The sequence below is a fragment of the Bos indicus genome, chromosome 2, assembly GCF_029378745.1.
Source record: "Bos indicus isolate NIAB-ARS_2022 breed Sahiwal x Tharparkar chromosome 2, NIAB-ARS_B.indTharparkar_mat_pri_1.0, whole genome shotgun sequence".
Classification (NCBI taxonomy): domain Eukaryota; kingdom Metazoa; phylum Chordata; class Mammalia; order Artiodactyla; family Bovidae; genus Bos; species Bos indicus.
The window spans coordinates 109,515,942-109,532,483 of record NC_091761.1 but is presented as its reverse complement, the minus strand read 5'-3'; the positions used below and the strand labels follow the sequence as shown (position 1 = coordinate 109,532,483).

The window sequence follows — 16,542 nt, the reverse complement described above, 5'->3', positions numbered from 1 at the left end:
TCCTAAGTGACACTAATTGACTCCCTATCTTTCGACTGGGAAGACAGTGGACCATCACTGAGACAGCGATGGGGAAGGAGTTATTCATGATATATTCAGGCTCCATTGAAAGCCAAGGACTTCAGTTCCTTGAGCTGGCACCAACCTGGCACCTTGCAAATATTATACTTGTCTCTTTCGAGTTTCATTAACCTCAGGAAAATAAAAAAAATAGGCATCTAATTTGAAAAGATTTGCAATAACTCAGAATGGTGAACACTGCTTTTTTGAGGTTACATGAGCCTCATGTGTTGATGCTTTTTCTCTTTATTTTGTATTATAGTAATTAGATGCCTTCTATGAAAATTATATGTAAGGACAAAAAAAAGAGAGAAATTGGATTATTAGCTTCTATGATAAAGCAGTCAGGCTCTCTGCTTTTATTTTGCTATTTTTTTCTTTGCTTTGTGGTTGATTACCAGCTTACTTATTCATAACAAATGACATGGATGATGCCCTTTGATGGAGAATTTAATAAGGCTATCTTCAGTGCCCTTGTGAAATGGAAACCAATGTGAAAAAGTAACTTGAGGCTTTTATTACCATAAATTTCAAAGCACAAAATTCAAGGGGCTTCATCCAGTCCATACCCTTTTCTGTTGTTCCAGGTATCTGTGTCATAATTTATTCACTCTCACTGGGGCCATGACCGAAGGAGATTATTAGTACCATTAGTATTGTACGTGTAAAGTCACATCAATTCTGTCTGACTCTTTGCAACCCTGTGGACCATAGCTCTCAAATCTCCTCCATCCATTGAATTCTCCAGGCAAGAATACTGGAGTGGGTTGCCATTTTCTTCTCCAGGAGATCTATCCCGACCCAGGGATTGAACCCACCTCTCTTAAGTCTTGTGCATGGTAGTTCTTTACCACTAGCGCCACCTGGGAAGCCCATCATTAGTATTATTAATACTAGGTTTCCTAGGTTTATCTAAGGGCATTTTGTTGTTGTTGTTTTTAACTACACAGATGATTTGAATGTCCCTGTAGCAAGTGGCAAAGCCACCCTCCTGAATTAGTTATCACACTTAAAAAGTCAAGATGACAACAGCCACAGTGGATCTATTTATTGAAGCAGACAGACTCTTAGCAGAATGATCAATGTCTTACCTTTTTCTGAAAGGCTTTTCAGGCATTCGTGGGAAATCGTCAAGCATCTATCTGATAGAGAGTAATGAACAAGGCTTTTTATTGGTCAGTGTCTGGACTAGGCTTTTAAGCATTTCTGCCTGTAAATGTAGAAACCTGAGTGTGAAAGTAAAAGGCAAGAGCAAAGATTTACTGGGTGCATCTATCATCCTGGCTTTTAGAGTCCTTGTGATTAATACATCTTTAATTGGGGACGCATCTAGATGCCGTGGATGTCAGAAAGCTTGATGTTACAGCATTGTCTCATTGGTTCCTAACACAGCAGGACGATTAGCAGCTGTCTGAGTAACAAAAGAACCTGAAGCCCACAGCACAGCTTTTATTTTCCAGATTTGGGATGCCTAAAGCTCTCCAGTGGGGTTGACAGCTAAAGGAACAGAAGCTTTGCTTCACAGCAGATAATCCTTTCCTACTGTCTCTGCTGTACTTCTGCTCAATAGGAGAACACTTTTCCTTGACACCATCCTTCGGATTCCAGACTAATTTTGGAGGGCATTGTCAGTCATAGAGTGGAATATATTGCCTAGGGTTCTTTGTTTTATCTAAGCAAGAAATCTATAAAATAATTTCAACTAAGAGTTTATAACAAGACACTTTGCAGCATACTGAGACGCAATGAGAAGATTCATCTTCCTAGAGATGTTGAGAGAGAAAAAAAGTATTTATTTAATTTTTTCTGTTGCTTCTAGCTTTACATGGTTCTCTTATCTTAAAATGGTGTCTTGCTCAGAGATTCTTATACATCGCCTTCCAGTGGAAAGACTTGTTTTCCTGTTTGCCTCAAACTGGCATTCTAACTTAATAGGAAATTTACACTGAATCCTGCTATGTTTCTGTTGGCAAGTGTTGGACTATCCTTGACAGAACCTGCCAACAAATTTCTTAGTAAGCAAACAGAAAGTAAAACAAGCAGCTCTCAGACCAAACAGAAGACACACGTGCTACATAAGAAACACTTGGATTCCCCTGAAGTCATCTCCAGTTAATTCTGGGGATGTGGCTTTGGTTTCACATTGAGACATCGTTCACTTGTAATTCTACAGCTCATCATATGACTCTCCATGTAGGAATGCTAATTCAAGATAGTTATTTTTAAAAGAAAAATAGGCCTTTAAAGAACACATTTACTTTACTGTGAAAATGTTAGTTTCTCAGTCATGTCCAACTCTTTGCAACCCCACGGATGGTAGCCTGCCAGGCTCCTCTGTCCATGGAATTCTCTAGGCAAGAAAACTGGAGTGAGTAATTCAGTACCTTCTCCAGGAGATCTTCCTGACCCAGGGATCGAACCTGGGTCTCTTGTATTGAAGGCATATTTTTTTTTTTAACCATTTCCCAGCCACCGGGTAGTCCCTTTACTTTAAAGGACAGCTGTTGTTGTATGGCTCAGGTATTCAACATAGTGATTAAAAAGTTATAAAAGCCCTAATTTGCAAAAACTTGAATCTTTTATGGAACTTTTAGTTTTTTTCTTTTTTAACCCCAAAGTATTAACTAAAAATTGTGAATGGATCTCTGTTATTAATTTTAATATTCCAACTTGTATACTCTTAGCTAGCACTTTTATTTGTTTTTTAACCTTTTTATTGTGAAATATATATGCATATAGAAAAATAGACAAGACAAATGTATCATCAATAAATTATCACAAAGCAAATATCTATGTGGCCAGTAAGCAGGTCAAAGAATAGAACACCACCAATCTTCTTGAAATCTGCCTGCCTTTTGCTTCTACTTTTTCCCTAACTTCAAATACTATTATTTCATTTTGTAATTAAATTTTCAGTTTCAGCTGATTCTCTTCTTAGCTCTGTAGGTAGTTCTAATATGAGGGGATTAGTCACCCAAAGCTTTATACTTTGTCTATTAACAAACATCATATATCTAATTTATCTCTGGATTTCTAGCATCCAGCAGTGTACATAGATGGCCCGGAATCTAACATATACCAGACCTAAGATTTGCCCTGTTACTGATGCAGCAGATGCTGTGGAAGAAGATGGCATTTAGCCATCAAATCCCTAATTTCTTATCAGTGAAAGGAGGGCAGAGACTACAACTAGAGGATTTTATAGATCAGTGGGTGAAACTGTGGCTCCTAGAACCTGACTTTTGAATTCACCACATAAGGTATAACTGTAACAAGTTGTTCAAACTCTCTTTACCTTATTTTTCTAATCTGTAAAATGGGAATAATAGTAGTACTTGCCTCAGAGGGTATTTGTGAGATTATATGAATTAATCCATTCAATAGATTTAAAACAATGCTTGACTATTTCTGTGTGTATGTTTTAACAGACATGTGATAGAGAGGATTACAATACTTTTGAGTCAGGCAGACTTGGGTTTAAAAATCTCACTTTATAGCTTTGGTTGCATCATTTCATTACTTTGTGCTCCAGGAGTTTCCAAATAGAAAATCAAAGGTGCTGATGATAACTATGGATTTCAGAGAGTTGCAAGGATTAAATGATGTTGAGTATGTCAAAGTGCCTCGCAGAGGAGACCAAAAGCATCTTTTTGCTCATGTGCCCATTCTTCTCTGTTTAACTCTGATTCACATGGCCCAAATCTTTACTTGTGTGAGCTGTCAACTATGCAATGAAGACTAAAGTTTTTTTTCTAAAAGGAAAACTAAACCAAGCCATTTTGAGAATTCCGCTGTCTTTTCCCATTTCATATTAAAGCAAGCTCAGGTGAATCTTTCAGCCTAACATTTCGTGATTCTACAGAATTCAGTCTGTTAGGAGACCTGGGGCTGTGCTTATGTCTTGCATTCCTGCAAAGCTGCAGTCTTTTCCTGGCATTGCTGATGCCATGGCAGCACTCAGCCAGTGTCTCACAAATGAGTGACTCTCTTATCACTGTGAGTGCCCAGGAGCTGGGGTTTCCAAGAGGGAGGCCATCCAGGCAGCTTTCAACTGCAGCTCCATCTTCTGTCGGCCATGATACTCCTATACTTTATTTTAGGTAGTTACTGTATGATGTTATTATAGCTCTTCCTCGACTTATAGTGGGGTTTCTCCCCAGTTAACCCATTGTAAGCTGAAAATACATTGAATACACCTAACATACCAAACATCATAGATCAGCCTTGCTGATCTTAAATGTTCTCAGAACACTTATATTGGGCAAAATCACCTAACACAAAGCCTGTTTTATAATAAAGTGTTGATTGACTCATGTAATTATATTGAATACTGAAAGTGAAAAGCTGAACAGTTCTTCGAGTACATCTACCAGCCCAGGGAAAGAACAAAATCTAGAATTCAAAGTATGGTTTCAACAGAATGCACATCATTTTTACAGCATCATAAAGTCAAAAAATTAGAAATCAAACCAGAACTATCATAAATCTCAGGCCATCTGTATATGAAAATGCCCCCCTTTTTTCCTGAATGGCTCCACTTTAACAGAATGGGCTGTGTCATCCCAGATGTCAGGTAGCAGGTTAACACAATAGAAAATTATTTCCTACTCAGGTCACATGCAGTTGGTGGTGAAGAGGGGGACAGTCGATGGAGAACTTCTGAGATGGACTTGAGCACCAACATGGAGCTGGTAGATGGTGCATCAGAGAGGATGGAGGGTCCCAAGGGGAGTCACCACTTCAACCCACACTCCATTGCCCAGAATTCAGACATATGAACCATCCTACACATGAAGAAGTCTAAGAAATGTAGTCCTTGTCTTAGCAGCTCCATCCCAGACACAGTTATTTATTGAAAGGGAGCTCCCATGTTTGTGCAGTTAGCCAGAGGCCAATCTGAAGACCTTCAGCTTCTGTATTTGTGTGTGTGTGTGTGTGTGTGTGTGTGTGTGTGTGTGTGTGTGCATGCACAAGCGCTGTCACTTCAGTCGTGTCCAACTGTCTTCGACTCTTTGGACTGCAGTCCACCAGGCTCTTCTGTCCATGGGATTTCCCAGGCAAGAATGCTAGAGTGGGTTGCCATGCCCCCCTCCAGGGGATCTTCCCAACCCAGGGATCGAACCCTTGACTCTTTTGTCACCTGCATTAGCAGGCAGGTTCTTTACCACCAGCACCACCTGAGAAGTTCCAACTTCTGTGTGCAAACACTTAATGTGAAGCTAAGAATTGTATCACACTCCATTATTTAAAATTTGGGTAATAGCTCTGTATAAAAAAATTTGTCTGAGACAATCTGCTACTCATTTCTGTACAGAAATAAGTAGAATCTGAGTTAAACACTTTGTAAAGTCTTGCTCTTAAATCACTTAGTTAAAGTGCCATTGCTGCTGCTACTGCTAAGTCGCTTCAGACTCTGTGCGACCCCACAGACAGCAGCCCATCAGGCTCCACTGTCCCTGGGATTCTCCAGGCAAGAACACTGGAGTGGGTTGCCATTTCCTTCTCCAACGCACGAAAGCGAAAGGTGAAAGTGAAGTCTCCCAGTCATGTCTGACTCTTAGTGACCCCATGGACTGCAGCCCCCCAGGCTCCTCCGTCCATGGGGTTTTCCAGGCAAGAGCACTGGAGTGGGGTGCCATCGCCTTCTCCCAAAGTGCCATTAGTGCTCCCCAAATCAGATCCTGACCATCCCTGGAAGTACGAGTCTGTTATATCCTTAGGTGAATGTTACTGTACTCCACTTTATTTGTTTAAAATAGATTCTGTGTATATTGACCTTGGAAATCATTTTATGTGAAAAAAAGGGCATCCCTCATACATTTTAAGTATAAGCTTAATTAATATTAATATTTCCATATTTAAATATAAATGAACTTCATTTGATTCAGTCTTCTGAAGACTTTAATTGAGAATTTGGCTCCATGTCTCTTGTTGAATAGGAAAATAATTCCGTATCAATTTTGGCATAATCAAGTTTTTCCATACCTTTTGTCTGTCTGTTTTTCAATTCTTGACTATGAGAAAATGCGCTTAGGTGGTTATTAATGATACAGCAGCTGTGAGCTATGGGGTGCAGAACTAACTTCTTACAACATCAGTGATGTTCAAGGGAGGGTGGATAGGAATTCATTCATTAATGATTTTTACCCAAGGATTAGCAGAGGGCTAACTAACCCAGCTGATTGACTGAATGTAGCTCAAACAAGATAGTGTGTCTGGGAAAGCACTCTGTGCACTGTTGAGTGCTGTAAACTACTATAGTATAATATAAAAAAATAAAACTTGCTCAGTGGTGTTTGGTACCGTCGCTATAGTGCAAAACTCAGAGGAGGAATCCTTTCCTTCCTTTAGTGATGTGGAAGACAGCAATTAATATTAGCACCCGAATTCTTAGCATCTCTGTGACGGCAAAGCCCTTAATCACAAGGATATCATTAGTGCTCTGAAGCATTTAATTTTGATGCTTGACAGCATTTTAAAATGCACCAACCTTTGATAAAGAGCAAATCAGAGCTGAGGTGTTAAAATGAGAAAGAGGGAACAAAAACCACGCTAAGCTCCAAGTAATTCATTTTGAATATGCTATTTGTATTAAGCAGAGATATGTATAAGCTGTGGGTTTATTTTTCTTATCAGGGAAAGACCTCCTTAAGTAAACATCTCCTCTTTAAATTCAGATCCTGGGGAGGGAGACAAAACCCTGCTGAGGTTAAGACGTCATCTCCCTCCAAAACATGGGCTTTGGGAGCCACTGTCATCCTTTACTTTAGGCTTCTTAAGGTCCATAAAGGGCTGTTTCCAGTCTTCTTTGTACACAGGCTGGAGACTTTTTGTTGCTTCTGTTTATTTCCTGCCTTCCTCCCTCCTCCCCCGCCCTAATTAGAGCCAGTAGTGAAATGCCGTGTGTCTGTTTCAGCTATTTCCCTACCCAAGGTCCCCTAAACTGTTTTTAATTCAATGCTTGTGATGCGGGGCCCTTGAAAAGAGTTTTCAGCACACAAGTGAAGGACTGTAGTGACTCCCTCCTCCCTTTCTTTTCCCCATGTCTCTTTTTCTCTTCTCCATCCTATTTGGGTGTCACAAGGACCAAACTGCTGCAGTAAAATGACTTGTAGGTGTTTGATGGCAAGTCATTGAGGAAGTGAATAAAAGAAAATTGCAGCATTCACCTCAGTGGGGTGCGGGAAGAACTGCTGAGCTTTGAACCAAAGAAGGTTAAATTTACCATTTTCCTAAAAGAAGCCACCTCTGTTTGACATCAAAGCACCTTCTGTAATTCTTCATTGTGAGATGCACGACTGTTAGAAAGTCGTGATGGAGCCCGGAATCTATGCTGTGTCTGTTTATCCAAAACACACACAGAGATAAAACCCTCCTGTACCTCCCAGATGCGCTGTGGTCTGCTCTCAAACCAAATGTAATCACAGGTACATAGCCCAGGCGGATTCCATGCCAAAAGCATTTGCAGTTTCTCAGGGGTATGTGAAATTTTGTTTAAAGGGGAGAGAATTTATCATGGCTTCCTAGAGGAAAGCTCAGACCATTCAAACTCAAGCTTCAGTGAAAGTTTCCTTTGATCCTCTTGGGTTGTTGCTCCAGCTTTAAAAAGTGATGTTGTCCTACCATTTTACTTGTTTCCAGAGGGTGTGTAGAAAGACAGTCTCTTTCACACACGTAATCTTGTTGCTTCCACCCTAACTGCAGAGGGCTCCCTACTCTGTTCCCTTGACTTCATCAAAGATGTCCTTTCCCTGCGGTTTCAAGGATAGATACAGTACTAAGGGCAGCCTCTGGCGGTGACTTTGCTTACACTAGTGTGTCTTGGAAAAGGCCGTGATACTGGAAAAGATTGAAGGCAAAGGGGGAAGGGGACAGCAGAATATGAGATGGTTAGATAGCATCACCAACTCATTGGTCATGAATTTGAGCAAACTCTGGGAGATAGTGAAGGACACAGGAGCCTGGCATGCTGCTGTCCTTGGGGTTGTAAACAGTCAGACAGGACTTAGCGACTGAACTACAAACACTGTCTCTTTGGAGATAACTCTGGTCTTGTCAAACTAGAGGGCTCTTGGGGCTCTTTCTGGATTAAGGTTTCTAACTTGAAGGGAATTTAACACCGCTCACCTTTGTAGATGAGAAGTCTGCAAAACTATTTACACGTGCCCTCCAGATACAGAGGAGAAATATCGAACAGATTGTCAACATCCTCATCCAGGGAAAGAGCAGTTTCTCAAAATGCCGTCTGTAACAGGTGTAGCGCAAACTAGTTTTCATGTTAACTTAGTTTTGAATGACATTTTACAGCCTGTATGTTAAAAAAAAGTTCAGCAGCGTTGTAAACCCCTTAGGAAACAGAGGCTCCATTTAAAATTAGAATTGTCATTTGCTTCACTCGTAATTGTCAATATCTTTGTTAACCTAAATAGCAAAACTAAACCCACAAAAGGTCATCTGAAACAGGTGAAGATATTAAGTTGTTTTAAGGATGACTTACTTAGGATACATTATATCTAGAAAATATTTTGCTGGCTACAAAGAGGTGGGTTTTTTTAAGATGTGTTTCAACATTTAGTTCACTTTTATTCCTTTGACAAATTTATTGAGCACCACTGTATGCCAGATAAGATCTTGAATAGTGGACATATAAAGATAAGCCTTGTATGTATAGGGCGTACTTTTTAAGAACTGACATGCCTGCATCTGGGAAGAAGGGGTTTTACAAATGGGTGAACAGAGATGAGGAAATATAAGTAACTTGTCCAAGGTGGCAGCTAGTAAATTTCAAACCTGGAATTTTATCCAAAATTCTTTTTCAATTCATTGATTTTTTTTTTCACCCTCACCAAATTAGTAAAATGAAGACTTCATCTGGATCAGGAGGCTTTTTCTTCTTCACCTCATTTCACACGTCCTTAGATGAGCCCGTGCAGAGCCAAGGTGCTGCTGGTTTCCTGAATTCTCCAGTCACGTGTGCAGCTCTGTTGCCCAACAAATCAATCTTGACCACAATTCCCCAGCCTAAATCGAAATCCTCTGTGGTTCTCTGTAATCCACAATGTAGCCCTCCACTTTCTGGCTTCTTATCCCACTTACCGCCTAGCCAAGTGTTTAAAGTTTTTAAACATAAATGCCAGTTTAGGTCTACTTTAAATTAAGTTCCAGAAGCAAAGACTTACAGGACTTGTGTAGAATGACTGCACAAGGATTAAATGGTTGTATCAGCATAATTTGTAAGTAAAAGAAGAAGAAATGGATGCCATGTTTTGGATTCAAAACTACTGAAATCCCCTTGAGAGTACTAGGTAAAGGTGGTCTCAGACACTTTCATCTCAAGACAGGAAAATAGACATTGAAAATTCTGCTTCAAAAATTTAAAAATTAAGGGCTTCATTAAATTAGATCACAAATCTTTCTTCTTGCCTTTGTGATTTTTGCCTCCATCTGTCATCATTCTCTAACTATACCGCTGTCAACTGGCGTGACCAGCTCTTCTGGTTGTGTGCTGTGTCAAAATATTAGCCATTAAAGGAAGCCTGCTTATGTCCAGGGGCACAAGAGTTTCCTTAAAGCAAACATCTCTTTTATGAAGGAAGTCTGTGGGTAGAGAAGAATGCCTTTCAGTCTAAGATGTGCCTTTTCTTTTTAATGAGCCTACTTACATCAACCCTCAGCTTCCTCCCAGCTTCTTACTCTCCTGCAGGCGTATGGTGCGTCTGAGGACGTAGTATGATGAGGAAGCCCCCACCTCTTGCTTCTCCCCATTGCCCTGAGGAAACTTGGATACGAACGTTAGCAGGAACTGTTTCTTCAGTTCTAGAAAACGGACTCTCTGGGTTGACAATAAAGAGTGCCTTCTGTGTGTGTATGTGTGCATGTTCATTTGCTCAGTTATGTCCAACTCTTTCTGACTGTAGTCCACCAGGGTCCTCTGTCCATGGGATTTCCCAGGCAACAATACTGGAGTCAATTGCCATTTCCTCCTCCAGGGGATCTTCCTGACCCAGGGATCGAACCTGCGTCTCCTGCATTTGCAGGCATATTCTTTATAGTTGAGCCACTAGGGAAGCCTGTCTTCTCTGTAAGACTATTAAAAAATTTTCCATCATTTTTTTTTTTCCGTTAAGAAGCTAAAGGATAAGACAGCAGTTAATTGGATACCAAAGATTGTATTTAATTTAGCTTTGTTTGCCCTTTTCCATCTTGGCCTTGTCTCATTGGTGCTCCTTAAGTTTGTGCTTAGTGGATGAGTCAGTATGGAGGAAGAGTCAAGTCTGCCTTCCTTCCTTAGGTTTGGGAATGTAAATTGGCCCACTGGGAGGCAAGCAGGACCTTTTTTCTGCATGGTCTTTTTATGTTGACCAAAATTCACAGTGTGATTGGAAGCCTTCCTTTGAACTAAGGCGTTGATTTGTCAAAGCTACTATTAAACCAGGTATTTGGGGTGAGCGTTCAAGCTATTATTTTATTAGTTTATTATCTCCTCTTCTAATTCTGTTAGCAAAGGGCAGAACTCTGAGGTTTTAGGACTCAGAATCTGAAACACTTCTAAACTGAGTAGAGTTTGGCCATGTTTACCAGCTTGTGGAAACCCACCAATGGTGGCGTCAGAGATGAGTTTTAGGGAAAACCTAGATGGAATGTTATGTAGTTCTGAGTTTCCCTGTGTGAAAATTTTCAGTTCTCTCTCAGTTCTTTTGATTTCCCCAAGGTCAAAATCCCAAATTGGTGTCAGGATCACCCTGAATGCTTCTCTAACACTGGCTAATCTCTTTTTCTTTGGCAAAGCATAGAGACACAAGAGCATTTAGGTTTTTTTTTTTAAACATTGTGTCAGTTACACTATTATTGTATATTGTTATGAATGCATTATTTATATTTCTGTGGTTACCTGCCATTAATTGCAAGTGATAACTGTGGTGAGAAGTTGTCTTTTGAGAGATAAAGTGTGTCATTTTAAGAAAAGTGTTACTTAAATCATAGTCCAAGTTGCAGGGGAAGGGGTGTGGCAGCAATTACATGGGGGCGTGAGAAGACTGGTGCTTGGGAACCACTGGGGGAGGGAAATGATTGAGAAATGCCATTGCCGAATGCCTCCTCCAGGGAAATGAGCTGCAGGCAGGCACACAAGGCATGGTGATGGCTTCCAGATGTAGAGTTGGAGGCTGTATTGGAAGCAGGCTAGGACAGGCGAGGAAAGAACCCTTATGTGGCTTGTAACATGGAGGACATCCAAGTTGCCTCTTCTCTCCAAAGTGGCAGTGTGACAAAGCCCAGTTTTTCCCAAACTGTTGTTCTTCTTGCCGGAGAAGCTCTCTCCCAGTGGGAGGAATGGCTGCTGTATTTACTATTATCATACACTTTCCTGTTTTAGGACTGATTCTCAATCTCAGTTGGTCATGGGTTGCTTTTGTCACCATGGCCTGATAAAAATGCTCTTCTGAAAAACATCTGTTTGGAAAGAATTCAGACTTTACAGCCACACAGCATCATATTCTTTGTCAATTACCACGATTTATTCTTCTTTCCTCTTTAATCTCATCTTCCTCCATTATTACAACAGCTGAGTCAGCAGACACTCTCCTGGTTTACTTTCACATTTGTGCCTATGAATTCTCCAAGTGGAGTTGCATTAGGAATATTCTATTAGTTAACACGATGATATTGTTAACAGCCTGCCTGAGATTTTGTGAGCACTCCAGTGAAGCTCATATTCCCTTTGAATGGGCACAGGAACACTGCCGCTCCAACTCCCGAATTGGAAATCAGGTTCATTTCCCACATACAGTAGTTCAGGGATAACCCAGCCAGAGAGAAACCATCTTAGTTAATCAGTGCACTCGCTCCAAGGGCAGCCAGGCAATTCTTTCCCGAGAAATCTGTCGATTATCAGGCTCTGACCCAGAACATTTCTGAGCATAAGTTCACATTATAACTTTATGATTTCCCTCCCTCCTGCTTTCTTTCTAACAGCCTCGCTTTTCTATTTCATTTCCCCATCCTGACTATCGGAGTTGAAAGAGCCCCTTTTTATGGAGTGGATGCTAAAGTGCTCTGTTAGGCAATATATTTATTACCTGGAGTGAAATGGCTTTTCACAGCCAGGCAACCGTCCTAAACTCCTTGCTGCCTCTACATTTAAGAAAATCACTCCTTGCATTGCGCTGGACAATGGCTGTGTGTCAACCAGTAAAGGAAGAGAGAGAGAAAGTGTGTGTGTGTGTGTGTGTGTGTGTGTGTCTGTTGGGAGCAGGGAACCTTAATACAGCTAATGAGCACATTTCCGGTTTTCATTTTCTTCAGATGTTTGGTGGTTTCCATATGTCTGCTGCATGCAACTCTGTTCACTCAGTTTGGTATTACTAACCTTGGGTTGCCTTTGATGGAGGACATGTGTGTTCACTGTATCGAAGCTTCACTTGCGTTTATGCCTGAGATCCAATCTGGAATCGCTTTGGGAACGGATTGGGGGAGAAGAAGAAATAGGGACGAGTGTGTGTGTGTGTGCGCGCGCGGGTGCACTACCATCTCCAGACACCTCTAAAAGATATGCCCGGCTGTAGATGGCCACTTCCAAGAGGCGCTCTGCTGAATGAGCTTTGGCAGGAAGATTCCCTTGTGTGACATGTGACTGTGGTGGTCTGGTTGTGTCCCTTGCCACCAGCGAACCTGTCAGATATGGTCAGGTGGGTTTGCAGCCAGCTCCATTCCACTTGCAGATCATTTATTTTACTTTTTCTCTTTTTTTTCCCCTCTGAGTTAGGATTTGGAAGTTGTGTGTATTGGGGAAGGGCAGGAAGATGACCCAGCACAACCCTGTGGCTCCTCAGTGGTTATTTTTGGATGTTTGTTTTCATGGTGTTGGTGGTGTTCAGTCACCAAGTTGTGTCTGATTCTTCGCAACCCCGTGGACTGTAGGATGCCAGGCTTCCCTGTCTCTTACCATCTCCCAGAGTCTGTTCAAGTTCATGTGCAGCTTGTTTTCATATATATTCACAATTCAAGAATGAATAAAAAACATACATTTGATTTAGGAAGACCCCTAATCTCTGGTTCTGCAGACCAGCTTTGTTAGATAAGATTGCGCATTTCGTGAATGCTCCCTCTTTTCCCTGGAGACGGCACATTTGCGCCATTGTCAGTCACCGCAGAGCTTGATGACAACTGGCTGGAGATGTGACAACCACAGTGCCGAAGTAAGGGGTTAGTCAGCATGGGCTGATAAATCTCAAAGCTGTTTTTTCTCCCCACTATGATAAAACACCCAGTGGAGGACAGTTTTTTTTTTTTTTTTTGTCCTTCTTAGTGGAAAGGTTTTCTACTCAACAGGCAGAAGCAGTATTTCAACTCTTGTAAAATAGTTGGAAAATGCCATCTGTGTCCTGAGACTATTGTGGCTTTATTTGTGTTCTTCATTATTTGTATGGTTATGTTCAAACTGGAAACTCTTTACTATAATTAAGTGGTACTTCTGTATTGGAAAGTATGTAAATTATTTGCCTTCGGGCATTCCCTGCAGTACCCTTGGAAGAGTTACACTGTCTCTTGCTTGTATAAAATTAAAGATCAGTAAGACAACACTGGATACTTTGGAGGTGGGATGAGATGCAGTTCCTCCGAGCTTAAGAGGAGATTTTCCAAAAGCTTTTGTGGCTTGCAAAAAAACAAGCAGATAAAGTATAGTATCGTGTTAGGTGCTCAGTTGAATCCGACTCTTTGCAGTCCTGTGCATTGTACCCTTGCCACACTCCTCTGTCCATGGAATTCTCCAGGCAAGAATGCTGGAGTGGGTAGCTACGAGGGAATCTTCCCGACACAGGATTCAAACCTGGGTCTCCTGCATTGCAGGCAGATTCTGTACCATCTGAGCCACCAAGGAAACAAGCAGGTGGCATTCTTTATTGTTGCTGTTCAGTCGCTCAGTCATGTCCCACTCTTTGTGACTCCATGCACTATAGCCACCAGCCTCCTTTTTCAGTGGGATTTCCCAGGCAAGAATCCTGGAGTGGGTTGCTATTTCCTTCTCCAGGGGCTCTTCCTGACCCAGGGATCCAACCTACGTGTCCAGCCTTGCAGGCAGATTCTTTACTGCTGAGCCATTGGGGAAGCCCCAGCATCCTCTATACTGTAGCCTTTCTGAGGAATGGCTACAGAAGCTGTAGAGGTGACACTGTAGGACTGTGGACTTGTTAGACTTTACTTTAGAGATTGTCTTTCTAAGACAGATCATATGCCCCCAAAATCCTGGAGAGAACCATAAAATGGGATGTGTTTGAACTGGGGATGAGGAAAATAGGGATCTGGAGGAAGGTAAGTCAGTACGTCACAGTTTTCTAAGATAAGATGATATTATTGACTGATGCCACCACTTTTCCCCACTAATGTAAGATATCGTCTTCTTTTTTTCTGGTCCCAATAGCACCCTCATCCATTGCTTTGGTCCAGGCTAAAGAAGTTACAAGATACAGTGTCGCTCTGGCTTGGCTGGAACCAGATCGGCCCAACGGGGTGATTTTGGAGTATGAAGTCAAGTATTATGAGAAGGTATTACTTGAATGAATAAAGTTCTCCTTTCTCCCTACTACCCCTCCTCCTTTTTACCTTCCTTGCCTCTTCCTTCCTTCCTTCTTCTCTTTTTCTCTATAGCTTTTGGCCAGTTACAAATTCTGGAATACGAGTAAATCACAAAGCCAGATGTATTTGGCTATCCAGTCAAGTCCAATTGTGAATTTTATGCATTAAGTTGCTAGTCTTAAAAAAAATAGAAAAAATACATTATGTTCTAATATAACTGTATTTTTTCTTTATAGTCATGAAAGTCAAGATAGCTAACAAGGTCTAATCTATAAACCTTCTATCAGGGAGAGTGACTTATAAAAGTTGAAATAATGATCTGTTTAAGTAGATTACTGCTATTCAGAATCAAGGTGTGGATTTTGATGACTTTTAATAGAAAATCGGGGAAAGAAAATTACATTCTGCAGCCTCTTAAAGTTATAGAAAGACATTATTTTTACAAATAACTCACCTCTTTAAGGATAGAATTCTGAAGAGAGCTGTCTGCATTCAAGGTTGTCGAGAAAATGAACAATTGTCTTCTCTTTCCGTTTTAAAGATAATCACTTATTGGTTTCCTTAATAAAAGCAGGAAAAGGACAGGCTTTTTTTCCCCATTGAAACCAGATTATAACATTTTTGACATTTTCTAGATGGAAAATAGAAAACAGAAAAGGGACCTTCTTACAGCTGTTATTTCTGTTAAATTGCTGGGTGTGGAGTGAGTAAAGCCACCAACCATCATCTAATGTTCTTTTAAAAAAAAAGATCTGGATATGGTCAATGTCAATAGCGATCATACCTGAACTTCACATTTCTTTCAACATCTAAGTCACAATAGTACTTCTAACATTGAACCGAATATAGTGTTTAGAGTTCATCAATCTCCATTTACTTTCAGCCTCTGAGTGGACTGGCTCAGCTGCTTTAACATTGTGTCTGGAGTAAGTGGAGGATTTATTTTGCCACCTTCCTTCATCTTATCCTCTTGTAATGTAGGATCAGAATGAACGAAGCTATCGGATCGTCAGGACGGCCGCCAGGAACACAGATATCAAAGGCCTGAACCCTCTGACTTCCTATGTTTTCCATGTCCGAGCCAGGACAGCAGCTGGCTATGGAGATTTCAGCGAGCCCCTGGAAGTCACAACCAACACAGGTAATGGGTTCTGAGATTCTTTGTACAATCCAGGGCAAATCCTATTCTGTTGAAATCTAAGAGACTGTACAAAATTTTTGGTTAGGCAAACATTTTGTTTCAGAGGCTATTGCTTAAAATTAGATAGCCAGTATCTGTAACATAGAACACCTCTTGGTATTTAGAAAAGACTGTTTTTCATACTAGTATCTGATCTGTTTTTTCACATGATTGAGAAATATCTTATTTTTCTCATGTGCTAAGTCTTCTATAAACTGTGAAAAACAGGATTGCCAAGCTGACTAATTGACAGTTGCATAACTATCCTACATTAAGCCGGGGAGTTTTCTCCCTGGGAAGATTAGAGAAGGCAGCAAGTTTTTGTTGTTGTTCTCTCCTGTTTATTTCTAGAAATCTGTTCAAAACAAGTCAGATCATTTTTTTTACTATTATTTTTTAAGGCCCTCTAGACAACTACATCAATCTTTCAACACTGTAAGTTGTACCAACTGGATGATTGATTCAAAATGTTAATAGAGGGCATACCTATGATTAAGCAATATACATAAGATAACTACCCTTCAAAATTAACAAACCAAAACCGAGCCTAGTAGATAAGAAGCTGCTGGGACAGAATTCTCTACACCCGTTCTAGAAAATGATTTTATTCACATTCAGAAAACTAAGATCATGGCATCTGGTTCCATCACTTCATGGGAAATAGATGGGGAAACAGTGGAAACAGTGTCAGACTTTCTTTTTGGGGCTTCAAAATCACTGTAGATGGT

General features: G+C 40.7%; 1 protein-coding gene across 2 annotated transcripts in view; it reads left to right on the top strand.

The window, feature by feature from the left end:
- The window catches only part of EPHA4 (EPH receptor A4), a 161,965-nt gene that overhangs the window by 106,825 nt on the left and 38,598 nt on the right, over nt 1-16,542 (top strand). For both annotated transcript variants that reach the window (XM_019977562.2, XM_019977571.2), the window contains exons 6-7: nt 14,480-14,604; nt 15,616-15,775. In XM_019977562.2, coding sequence (XP_019833121.2) covers nt 14,480-14,604; nt 15,616-15,775 — 285 coding nt within the window. The remainder of the gene's footprint in view (nt 1-14,479; nt 14,605-15,615; nt 15,776-16,542) is intronic.